Source organism: Medicago sativa, chromosome 7 (genome assembly GCF_051527215.1).
Source record: "Medicago sativa cultivar Bolivia chromosome 7, Bolivia_mono, whole genome shotgun sequence".
Classification (NCBI taxonomy): Eukaryota; Viridiplantae; Streptophyta; class Magnoliopsida; order Fabales; family Fabaceae; genus Medicago; species Medicago sativa.
In genome coordinates this window covers 32,831,041-32,844,304 of record NC_140755.1, presented here as the reverse complement: position 1 = coordinate 32,844,304, position 13,264 = coordinate 32,831,041, and the positions used below count along the sequence as shown (strand labels likewise).

Here is a 13,264-nt window from a genome sequence, read left to right as displayed (position 1 = left end):
GTGCGTAAACATAGGCAAAGCACAGAACGTACAGACCAGGTCTGGATGTTGGAACATTGTGTTCCACATCTGAATTGAATATTTGTTTTAGTCAAAATGAAGCCAACATACAAATATCCAACAATCTCCCCCTTTGGCAAATTTTTGGCTAAAACAAATTCAGCCCACACCTGTTAAAACAGAGAGATAGCACACGCAACCTTTCCTTCAATCTTCACAATTAAAATCTTCCTTGAAGAAAGGTTCACATTCTCAGACTTCTAAAAGATACCAAAATATAGTTCTTCAGTCATCACACATAATCTTCAGGACTAGAAGCAGTATATTACAGGTCTCAGATTCTGCTTCCATTATTTTCACACAACAATTAACATATGGAATTATGCAGACAAGAGAAACTAAAAGGTATCAGAGAGAAAATCAGAGTCTTGCAGCAGAGGACGTATAAGGAAAAATAAATTCCTGTACATCCTAGACAGACAGTCAACTGTCACAACACGCTACTTAGAGAAATATAGAAACAATATTTAGTAGCTCAAACCATCAGGATGTTCCAACATCCACAAGAACATTTAGGGACACAGAAGTTTACTCCCCCTCAAAGAGTACAAACAGATATCTTTTACTCCCCCTGAATACATGCACTATATATATATATATATATATATATATATATATATATATATATATATATATTTTATACAAGAATACCAAAAAATAAAATCACCAGAAATCCAGAAACAGATGTCTCAACATCTGCAAGCACATAGTCAGGAAACATACAGGCATGGATATATCTACTGCCCCTTTTTAGCCATAAAATATGCCAAATTGAGAACTGATAAAAGCATAAATTATAGCTAAAAGTACCTGACACTGTGAACAGTGTTGCTCCGTAGTTTCTCAAATTACTTGACATCTAAGGCTTTTGTGAGGATGTCAGCCAGTTGTTCTTCAGTTGTCACATGCTCCATAGTTACTACCTTGTCTTCAACAAGGTCCCTAATGAAGTGATGCCGAATATCAATGTGCTTTGTTCTGCTATGTTGTATAGGATTCTTGGAGATGTTGATAGCACTTAAATTGTCACAGTACAATGTTAGAACATTTTGTTAAACATCATACTCTTCCAGCATTTGGTTCATCCAGACTAACTGAGAGCAGCTACTACCTGCAGCAATATATTCTGCTTCTGCTGTTGATAGAGACACAGAATTTTGTTTCTTGCTGAACCAAGATACCAGATTGTTTCCAAGGAAGAAACAACCTTCTGAAGTACTTTATCTGTCATCTGCACTACCTGCCCAATCTGCATCACAATAGCCAATCAACGTGCAACTTCCACTGTGAGAATAGAGAATTCCATAGTCTGTGGTGCCATTTATGTACTTCATAATCCTCTTGACTTGAACAAGATGACTCATTTTAGGATCTGCTTGATATCTAGCACAAACCCCTACAACAAAAGTTATGTCAGGTCTGCTTGCTGTAAGATATAGGAGACTTCCAATCATGCTTCTGTACAGGCTTTGATCAACAGCTACACCATTTTCATCTTTGGATAGCTTTACGTGAGTGGCTGCTGGTGTTCTTTTATGACTGGCATTGTCTAGCCCGAACTTCTTCACAATATTATTGGCATACTTGCTCTTAGAGATGAAAGTTGTGTCTTCCATCTGCCTGACTTGCAGACCAAGAAAGTAAGTCAGTTCTCCCACAAGACTCATCTCAAATTCAGACTGCATCTGATGAACAAATGTTGAACCATTTGATTCGACATTCCTCGAAACACAATGTCATCAACATAGATCTGTGCAATCATGAGTCGTCATTTGTCCTTCTTAATAAACAAGGTATTGTTAGTACCTCCCTTCTTGTATCCTTGATGGGTCAGAAATTCTGTGAGTCTTTCATACCAAGCCCTAGGTGTTTGCTTTAACCCATACAGTGCCTTCTTCAGCTTGTACACATGATCAGGAAAATTTGGATCAACAAATCCCTTTGGCTGTTCAACATAGACTTCTTCATGGAGATACCCATTTAAAAAGGCACTCTTCACATCCATCTGAAACAATTTGAACTTCAGGATACAAGCCTCTCCCAAAAGTAACCTGATAGATTCCAGTCTGGCTACAGGTGCAAATGTTTCATCAAAGTCTAATCCCTCTACTTGTGTATAACCTTGTGCTACCAGTCTTGCCTTGTTTCTGGTTACAGTGCCATTTTCATCTGACTTGTTTTTGTAGATCCATTTTGTTCCAATGACATTTATGTCATTTGGTCTTGGCACCAGATCCCATACTTCACTTCTTTTGAACTGGTTGAGTTCTTCTTGCATAGCTTCAATCCACAAATCATCAGTGAGAGCTTCCTTTACATTTTTAGGTTCAAATTTGGACACAAAACAGGAATTGGTGACAACATCATTAGATCTCCTGGTTATGATTCCTTGATCTGGATCTCCAATAATGAGCTCTTGAGGATGATTCTTCTGAACTCTGATTGATGGTCCTTTCCTTGATTCTGCATTCTCCAGTTCAGTATCTTCAGAGTTAGTCTCAGGTTCTTCATCAGCTTCAGGCCTTACTTTCTCTTGAGCGGATGTTTCAGGATATGCTTCAACACCTGGTACAACTTCAAGCATTGGTTCTTTAACCATATCATCTACCACTACATTGATGGATTCCATAACAACTTGAGTTCTGTTGTTAAACACTCTATAGGCTCTGCTGTTAGTAGATTAACCAAGAAAAACTCCTTCATCACTCTTTGGGTCCATTTTTCTTTTGTAATCTCTATCTGCTAGAATGTAACACTTGCTACCAAAGACATGAAAGTAACTTACAGTAGGCTTTCTTTCCTTCCATAGCTCATACAAGGTAGTTGTAGTACCTGTTCTCAGAGTGACTCTGTTATGAACATGACAAGTTGTATTCATAGCTTCAGCCCATAAATAAAGAGGTAGGTGTTTAGCATGTAACATGACTCTGGCAGATTCTTGTAGAGTCCTATTCTTCCTTTCCACCACTCCATTCTGTTGAGGTGTTATGGGAGATGAGAATTCATGCCTGATTCCTTCATCTGCACAAAATTCATGAAATCTGGAGTTTTCAAACTCTGTTCCATGATCACTTTTTATCCTGACAATACCTCTATTTTTCTCTCTTTGTAGTTGGATGCAAAGTTCCTTGAGTGATTTCTCTCTGATGAAGTTCACCCTTGTAAATCTTGAAAAGTCATCAACAACCACCAGAACATACTTCTTTCCACCAATGCTAGCAACTTGCATGGGTCCTATTAAATCAATATGAAGAAGTTCAAGAGTTTTTGTGGTTCCATGATGTTCCAACCTAGGATGGGACATCCGAGTCTGTTTACCAACTTGACATTCACCACAAATATTGCTATCAGTGATTTCTAGTTTGGGTAAACCTCTGATTGCTTCTAGAGAGATAGCTTTCTTTATTCCTTGCATATTCAAGTGACCTAGTTTTTGATGCCACAGTTTTACCTCTTCAACTTTGCTCAGCATGCATGAGGATATGAGAGCCTGTTCTTGAGAAATCCATAAGTAGCAGTTATCCTTAGACCTAGTACCCTTCATACTCACCTTACCCTTCTTATCTATGATCTGACACTCAGTTTTACTGAAACCTACACTTAGCCCCTAATCACATAATTGACTAATACTAATCAGGTTGGCAGCCAGCCCTTTGACCAACAAGACGTTATTCAGTCTTGGTGATCCTTCACTAACTAAGTCTCCAATCCCCACAATCTTTCCTTTAGCACCATCCCCAAATGTGACATAACTTTTGGCATAAAGTCTGACATTTCTTAGAAAATTGTCCATCCCTGTCATGTGACGAGAACACCCACTATCAAAGTACCAATCTTCATTGGAGGATGCTCTTAAGGAGGTATGGGTTATTAGACCTAAGCATTTTGGTTTCCACTCCTTCTTGACCCCTCTCAAGTTTGAATTAGGTTGATGTTGTCTAGGTACACCATACAGATCATAACAAACAGATGTTTCATGACCCTGTCTGTGGCAAAAATGACACTTCCAAGGGAGATTCTCTTTTACTGAGTCAGTTTTAGGATGTTGTACAGAATGTTCCAACATTGGACCTCTATCAGTGACATTATCTGCTATAAATGAGGGGACAAACTTAATTTTCTTTACTGGCTTTCCCTTCTTGGCCTTATGATAGTGTTCTAAAGTCTGACTATAGCTACTGTTTTGTTGTTCCTGTTTCAGGTGTTCATGTGTAAAGCCTATGCCATTTGGTTTGTCTATCACTTGACCTTCTAACATCCTATCTAGAACATCAGTTCCAGTGGTCATCATTCTAACTTGTTTAAGGACATTATCAAGTTGAGAATTGAGTAACATTACCTCTTTGTTTAGATCGGAGATTTTAACCAGATGACCAATCCTTTCTTCCTGAAGATGATTAATGATTTCTTCCTGCTCCATCACATGCCTGGAAGTGCTATCATCATGAATGTCTTGATAACCACGAGGCACAGGTACTTTCTCATAGTCAGAATCTTCATTTTCAGACTCAGGTTCCACTCTTCTAGTCATAGCACTGACACGTTTAGCAGCATCACTATCAACATCTCCATTTGTTCCTTCATCATCACACCAGGACACAATCATCCGTTTCTTTTGCTTCTTGAGAAAAGTTGCACATTCAGTTCTGATGTGACCATAACCTTCACACTCATGACATTGCACACCTTTGTATCGGCTGTTTTTCTCTTCATTTTTATCATACCTTTGATTACCTTGTTGCCTGTCAGTGTTCCATCTGATGTTCCACCCATTACCTCTGGATCTGCTACTTACTTGTTTGAGAATCTTGTTAAACTGTCTCCCTAGCATTACAAAGTCCTCTGACAGATTCCCATCCTCTATGCACTCTTCCAATCCTTCATCATCAGCTGTGTATGCTTCGAAGGCTATGCCTTTTCCCTTCTTCTCAGATCTGTTATCAACAACAAGCTCAAAGTTTTGAAGAGAACCTATGAGCTCTTCCACCTGCATGTTGGATACGTCTTGGGCTTCCTCAATGGCTGTGACCTTCATGTCAAATCTCTTTGGCAGAAATCTGAGAATTTTTCTCACCAATTTTTCATCTGACATTTTTTCTCCAAGAGAGTCAAAGGAATTGGCAATGTCAAGGACATTCATGTAGTAATCCTGTATAGTCTCATCCTTTTGCATTCTTAGACTTTCAAACTTGGTCGTCAGGAGTTGAATCCTTGAGCTCTTCACCTTGGAGGTACCTTCATGAGCTGTCTTCAAGATGTCCCAAGCATCTTTGGCAACATCACACTTTTTGATAAGTCTGAACATATTTTTGTCCACTCCATTGAAAAGGGCATTTAGGGCCTTGGAGTTTGCAAGAGACAGTTCATCTTCAGGCAGTGTCCACTCATCTTTGTTGCCATCTTTGTCAAGAACAACTGGATGTTCCCAACCTTTCATCACAGCCTGCCAAGTCTTGCTGTCAATAGACTTGAGATAGGTACTCATACGTGACTTCCAGTAGTCATAGTTTGTTCCATCTAGTAACGGTGGTCTGTTAACGAAACCTCCTTCTTTCTCCATATTGCCAGAATAGATCTCCTCTGGATCTCACCCAATAACAGGCAGGGTGCCTGCTCTGATGCCAATTGTTATTCTGGCACGTTAGACTTACGATGTTACAAACGATGTTCCAACACAGTACACAGAAATACCAGATGTTGTATATGATGTTCAGAACATTAAGCTAACAGACATAAACATAATAAAGTAAACTAACAGACAGGAAAGAAAAAAGGCACAGAGAAATTGTTAACCCAGTTCGGTGCAACGTCACCTACAGGAAGGAAATCCACTAGTGCAGTACGTATTCAAAAGCTCTCAGCAAACCACATTTGCACTTGTGACCTAGGATCTACCCCAACTAGACTTCAACCTAGGAACGCCTAGATCTGAGATCTCACCTCACTCCCTTACAACTAATCACCAACCCCTGTGATTCCCAAATTACAGACTCAAGTCAAATAAGGTTACCCTCAAAAATAACAACTTGCAACTTTGCTTAAAGGCTTAGATGCAGTTCACAATCTACCTAGCTCCTTGCTTAAAAGCTTCGGAGTAGTGTACAATATTACAACTCAAAGCACAATCCTAAACATGCATCAAGATGATACACGAAAGGCTCACAAGATATAAGACTCAAAACCTAAACAAAACTCTATTTTGTAAACCAATGTCTTGAATAATTCTTCAGGTCTTACAGCCTCCTTTATATACTGAAGCAAGACGTGTCATTCCTTCAATCATGCTTCAGATCGGATCAGTGACTTATTGATTAAGCAACATGGACGGATATGGAAACTCCTAGAAAGTAGGCTCATTAAAAGTCACCTTAAAAATACTTTCCTAAGTCATTTTAACAATTCCTTAAGAAATCACATATTGTCTGATCTCATCATAATTGCACACGGTTCAGACCAACTCAAGATGGCGTGAATTCCTTCAATCAAGCAAGTGCGTGCGTAAACATAGGCAAAACACAGAACGTACAGACCAAGTCTGGATGTTGGAACATTGTGTTCCACATCTGAATTGAATATTTGTTTTAGGCAAAATGAAGCCAACATACAAATATCCAACACAATCCCTTTATGATGCTCTTCTAATGTTCTTTCTTCATGATAAGTAGATCTTGAACATATGTCCAAGGGCACTCATTGTTTTGATTGGCCACACATAATAAAAAAAAACGCTATTAATCCCATGAAACAAGGCCTTCAAATCCTTAGTTAAATACCGGCATAGAAAATTCTAAATCGCGCGTGCGGCAATCCCTTTCGAAAGATAAATCCGAAACTTCATTTTGATTTTCTATAGTGGTTTGCACAAAAATTATTTTTTGTTAGTGATTGGTCATTAAGCAACTGCAACTTTTATTCAAAATGGAAAACAAGAAAAATGAAAGGTAATGATAAATGCTTAACAAAGCAAAAACATGTTCTAGGTGTCGTGCATGATTTGCTTTATAAGCCAAATTTTCTAAGTGTAGTTCCATCTGAGTTGAGGTTATGACCCTGTCCTCAGCTTTGCTAACTTGAATTAGCAATAGGACATGTTGTGCTACATTTTAAGAAGAATGGGAAACTTTCCTCATGAAATAAGTTACAATTTAAACATTAAAGAATGTTTTGTAGAGTGAAGAAGAAGCACAACGTGCATACCTGACAATCACATATTGACACATGTTTTCTGTGCTTATAACCTTAATTTTTCAGGCATATGTTTATAATTTGTTAACCTTCGGAACATCGTGGATTATTCTACAATATTTGGCTTTAGTATTTTCATTGGATTCTAAATTTTCACTTTCCTTGCCAATTAAGATGCGAGGTGAAGTAATTTTACGTAAATGTGTTGAAATATGCTACAAATTTCTAGACTATTTTAGTTTCTAGATATTATTCTACTAAAGCCTACACCTAGAAGATATTTCTAGAATTCTCTAGAATGCATAAGTAACTTATAGATTGTTAAGAATTGATGAACATGTCTAGATTTCTCTAGAATAGTTTAGTATATTTTAGATTTATTTAATACTACACCATGTAGTAGGAAATGTCATGAAAAATCTAGAAAGAACTATCTAGAATATGACATTCACACTATAAATAGGCAAGCATGTACTCATTTGTAATCAATCCAAAAACTCCAATTTAGAGAGCAGTACAATCTATTCTTGCTCCAAGTCCTCACACCACTTACTACTATCAACTAAATCCATATTCACTATCCAACTACACTCTAAACTAACACTATCCAAAATAATAATAATGGTATCATAGCTACGTTCGATCATATATTGGGCGTAGAAAATCTATTCACCTATTTCCAACCAAACCCTCTCTATATCCTACACCATTTCAAAAAAATTCCGTATGACATGGCTAATACCATTCAACCATCATCTATGACTATCCAATGGTGAAAAATATGATTTTTGGAGCATTAAAATGAAGACCTTTTTTTGCTTTAGATGAAGGATTTACTATTTCCGCAGACATTTCAACTCTCAATGCAGCTCAGAAAAAGGAGTTGAAGGAAAATAAATATAAAGATTCAAATGCATTGTTCTTTCTGCAACAAGTGGTAGCAGACATTATCTTTTCAAGAATAATGGGAGCTACAAGTGCTAAATATGCTTGGGGTATACTAAAGGAGTAGTTTCAAGGAAGTGACAAGGTATGTGCCATTAAACTTCAAACTCTAAGACATTAATTTGAGTTAATAAAAATGAAAGAGTCTGAGACCGTAAAAGACTATTATACCAAGATAAAAGAACTATTGAGTCAAAGGAGAACTTGATAAGTAGATTTATTACGTATTTTAATTAAGTTATTTAGTTTAATTCTATTTAGATTTAATTAGATTCTATGTGTTTTTATTTATATTTAAGAGCTTTTTACTTCAAAGAATCCAATATTATATTTCAGGATCAAATATATGATTTGCAAGGCTTGGAGCTAAAGAAAAGGGATTTGGAGCACAAAAATAGGAGATTTCCAAGATTTGGGACCGAAATATGCACTTGAAGAAATCAGAATTCGCTCCCCCAAGTCAGTGAAGGGCGCACGGCCCACGCCTGCAAGGCGCACGGCCGTGCGCGATTGCCAGCATCCCTTTTAGCTGCTTTTTGCTCCGAACAGCGGTTTTCTACGCAGCCTGCTTTGACGATAAAGCCCATGGATCTTCAGAGAATATTCCTTCAGTTATTTCTTAGGGCTTAAGTCATTAGTAGGCTATAAATAGAGAGCTTGTTCTCCTTGTTTTATCATCTTGAATTCTGAATATTGTATTGTGACAGAATACTATTTCTTAATAAAAGTCCTCGTTTTTATTCAATTGTTCTTATTGTTTTCTTCTTATTCATTCATGGCAACACCAACCATGAGTGAGTAATTCCCTTAGACCTTGGGATTGTTGGGAGAGTCCTATGGCTTGATCCAACAATCCTAATCCGAAACCCTAGTTTATGTAACCCTACTTTTCTTATCTAAATTCACCGTTCTTCACAACGATATTAACAAGTACCAAACTTTGGATGCGAACGCGGAGGGTTAGTACTTGTTAATTCGTTACCTTAGTTATTAAGGTGATGAATCGAACGAAGAAGTCTTAATAACCGAACAAGTGAATTTAGACAAGGATTGCGAAGCATGAGAATAGCCTAGTGAACCTTGGGACTTATAGAATCTCGTACAATCAAGGATCTTAATATAGGAGTTAGCCATGAGAATAGGTCTAACACCTTGAGAAACACACTCCCCGGATATCGAACGAAGAAGGGGATAGGCTTTAGAGAGATTCGTCCTTAGAAACTAGGATTTACATAAACAAGGATTAGGATTAGGACGTTAGGTCAACCATAGGATGAACCAATAATCCCTAGGTTGCCTTTAGCTATTGTTTTCAACCGTCGTTTAGGTTACCTTGAAACCCTAATTATCGATTTCTCCCTAACCTTTACTACTTTTGATTGGAATTTAAATAACTCCCTGTGGATCGATACTCTCTCTTTATTACTACTACGGTAAACCCGTGCACTTGCGGATTTACGGTAACAAGTTTTTGGCGCCGTTGCCGGGGAGTTGACCAAATTCCGATCAACTTTGGTGACAGTTAGGTTTTATTTCTGTTTTTACACTTTCCCCTTCTCAATCGATTTCTTCTTCTTCTTCTTTTTGGATTTCTTTTCCGCTTATGCATAGAACTAGAAGTCTTGGGAGCCATATTCCTCCGGATTATATCCCCGAGATAGAACAGTACCTCCATAGGCGAAAAAGAGAAGCACGAAAAAACCAAGCCATGGCAGACGCACGTACTCTCAAAGAGTATGCGACTCCGTCAACGGAGGAGCCGGCAGCGGTTATTGTGTATCCGGATGTAGAAGGAAACAATTTCGAAATCAAGCCTGCACTTCTCCATCTTGTGCAGCAAAATCAATTCTCGGGATCCCCTGCTGAGGATCCCAATCTTCACATCTCTACCTTTCTTAGGCTTAGTGGAACCATTAAAGCCAACCAAGAAGCCGTTAGGCTACATCTTTTCCCTTTCTCCCTTCGAGATAGAGCTAGTGCTTGGTTCCACTCCTTAGAAAAAGGTTCCATTACGTCATGGGACCAAATCAGGCAAGTCTTCCTTGCTAGATTCTTTCCACCCTCCAAAACTGCCAAGTATAGGGACCAGATTACTAGGTTCAATCAAGCAATTGGGGAGTCTTTGTATGACGCTTGGGAGCGTTTTAAGGAGATGCTAAGAGTTTGCCCCCATCACGGTCTTGAGCAATGGCTCATAATTCATACTTTTTACAATGGTCTTTTGTATAACACTAAATTGACTGTTGATGCAGCAGCAGGAGGAGCACTAATGAATAAGAATTATGCAGATGCTTATGTGCTGATAGAAGACATGGCTCAAAACCACTACCAGTGGACGAGCGAGAGGGCAATTGGTGGTACAACACCATCAAACAAGGAAGCCGGTATATATGAGGTCTCTCCTCATGATCACTTGGCAGCTAAGGTAGAAGCACTCTCTCATAAACTCAATAAACTCAATGTAAGTGCCTCTACTCCTTCTTCTCCTATATCTTCCTGTGAAGTATGCGGTATTACTGGCCACTCTAGTGATGAATGCCAGCTAGGGAGTGCTCTCTTGTTTCCCGAACAAATAAACTATGCCCAATACCAAGGTATGAGTCAAGGGCAGAATTTTTACAATAAAAATCAATTCGGGCAGCAAGTAGCACCACCAGGCTATGGCAACAACCAAAGGGTGGCTCAGAAATCTAATCTTGAGCTTATGTTGGAAAATTTTGTGCTAAACCAAGAAAAACAAAACCAAGAGCTTAAGTCGCAAACTAGACTTCTAAAAGAGTCGCTTGACACTCTAACTTCTAAGGTAGACTCTCTTGCCATAAGCAACAAATCATTGGAGACCCAAATCTCCCAAGTAGCCCAACATGTTTCTTCTACCTCTCAAACACCTGGAATTTTTCCAGGACAACCCAAGGCCAATCCTAAAGCACACATCAATGTTGTTACCCTAGAAAACGGCCAAGAGCTAGAAAAACCAAAGGTTGAAATTGTGCAAGGCAGAGAATCCCTAGAAGAGAGTGAAAGTCCGATAGATACAAAGCCCTATGTTCCTAAAGTCCCATTCCCTCAAAGGCTTGTTAAGCCTAATCTAGAGGACAAATTTAGGAAGTTTGTTGAGCTAACACAAAGTCTACACACCAAGGTCCCGAAAGTCTTGTCCCAAATGCCCACATATGCTAAGTTTGTTAAAGACATCATCTCTAAAAAGAGAATCCCCGTGGGCAATGAGACAATAACCTTGACCAAAGAGTGTAATGCCCTTCTAGGAGGACCACCCAAGCTTGGTGACCCTGGTAGTTTTGCAATCCCTATCATGATAGGAGACACAAATGTGGAAAGAGCCTTATGCGATCTAGGAGCTAGTGTGAGCATGTTACCCTTGTCCCTCTTCATGAGGATAGGAATAGGAAACCTAAAGCCAACAGACATATCCCTTAAGCTTGCAGATCGCACTATTATCAGTCCCGTTGGTATTGCGGAAGATATGCCCGTTTTAATAGATGGGTGTTTTGTTCCCGCTGATTTTGTGGTTGTTGACATTCCTAAGGACTCTCAAGTACCAATCCTACTTGGAAGACCTTTATTAGCCACAGCAGGAGCAGTCATAAATGTTAGAGAAGGATGCATTATGTTCCAAATAAGTGGCATGCTCATATTTTTCGAAATGTATAACATCAATAGAGGAATCACCGACTACTCCTTGTTCGAAGACGAAGATCATGGTGGAAAGCAATGCTCTTCACCACCACCTGGCTACCATCACCTCTTTGACCCATTTTAGGGATCACCACTAATCGTCAAGCTAATGACGTGAAAAGAGCGCTTCGTGGGAGGCAACCCACGCATTTTTTTATCGCTTTATTTCTGCTTGTTTTGTTTTGTTTTTAATTGTTTTGTAGGTACATGTCCGATATGTGAAAGAAAATTTGAAAAATTTTGACTCAGAAGACCAGAAACAGGCGCACTGCCCACGCCTCATTGCGCGTGGGCGTGCGCATTTTTTTGAAAAAAATTGCCCGGGGGAACAGCAAGGTCCGCACGGCCCACGCCTGCAAGGCACACGGCCGTGCGCGACACTTATGTGTATATTCACATGATTTTTCTTCTTCTTCCTCTTTCAAACCACACAAAAACCTCCCTCATCCACTTCTCTCTCTAAACCTCCATTTTTCTTCAACCTTCAACCTCACATATCTCCATCAAAACTCAACCAATCCACTCCAATCTTTTACCCAAACCATTCCAAATCCAATTTCCAACATAAACATCCAAACAAAACCAAATTTCATCCACTCAATCCAAAACACCCAATTTTCGTATTCCTTCATTATCCCACACAAAAACCACCAATTTTTCACCCAAACCCAACAAACTACTCAAAAACTTCACTTCCACCACATACCCAACATCAAACCTTCACTTCCCACACAAAACCTTCATCAAAAACCCACTTTTTCCCACAAACCTAAAATCCACAAAAGTCAATTTTTTTTTTCAAACTAAGTCAAAATGACCGGAAAAAGGAAGGGCAAGGAAATTGACACCACCGGAGGCGCGGGAGGAAGAAAGAAGCCATCAAAATACCACGGCATTAACCTCAAAGGCTCCGACCAAAAAGATAGGTATAATCTTCTCATCTCTAAACCTATTCATACTTGCAAATATGCTGATGATCATACGATGATTAGTTTAGGGATTAGAGAGAATGTGGTTAGGCTTTTTGAAACCATAGGATGGAGTGACTTAATGCGACCCCGATGGGGTTATGAGAATTTTACCTATGAGTTTCTTAGCTCACTTGTCTTTTCCAAAGACAAAACCAAGAAAAACATCCCCGAGCATACCGTAGCCTTTCGGCTTTTAGGACAAGACTATAACATGTCCTTAGAGAAGTTTAATGAAGACATGGGTTTTCCCTCCGAGGGATACATCCATGAGTGCACACAATTGAAACCGGAAGACTACAATGTCCAAACTTTTTGGAAAAGTATCTCCGGGCTCGATGAGTGTAACTCACAAGCTAACAAGGCTAGTAGGATACACAACCCAGTGCTTAGGTACATTCAGAGGGTAA

General features: G+C 39.0%; 2 protein-coding genes and 1 non-coding gene across 3 annotated transcripts; 1 reads left to right on the top strand and 2 right to left on the bottom strand.

Annotated features, from left to right (window-relative positions):
• Positions 1–2,740: 2,740 nt before the first annotated feature.
• On the bottom strand, positions 2,741–5,620 carry LOC146905728 (uncharacterized). The gene is made up of 2 exons (XM_085728621.1): positions 3,758–5,620; positions 2,741–3,667 (listed from the first exon to the last, which is right to left on the bottom strand). The coding sequence occupies exons 1-2, from the start codon at positions 5,618–5,620 to the stop codon at positions 2,741–2,743; spliced, it is 2,790 nt and encodes a 929-aa protein (XP_085584747.1).
• Positions 5,621–9,898: 4,278 nt separating this feature from the next.
• On the top strand, positions 9,899–11,971 carry LOC146905726 (uncharacterized). Its single transcript, XM_085728620.1, has 2 exons — positions 9,899–9,966; positions 10,090–11,971. Exons 1-2 carry the CDS (start codon positions 9,899–9,901, stop codon positions 11,969–11,971), a joined length of 1,950 nt encoding a protein of 649 aa, XP_085584746.1.
• Positions 10,265–10,371, bottom strand: LOC146905727 (small nucleolar RNA R71). The gene has a single exon (XR_015020887.1). It is a non-coding gene; the product is annotated as a small nucleolar RNA R71 (small nucleolar RNA).
• Positions 11,972–13,264: the final 1,293 nt, after the last annotated feature.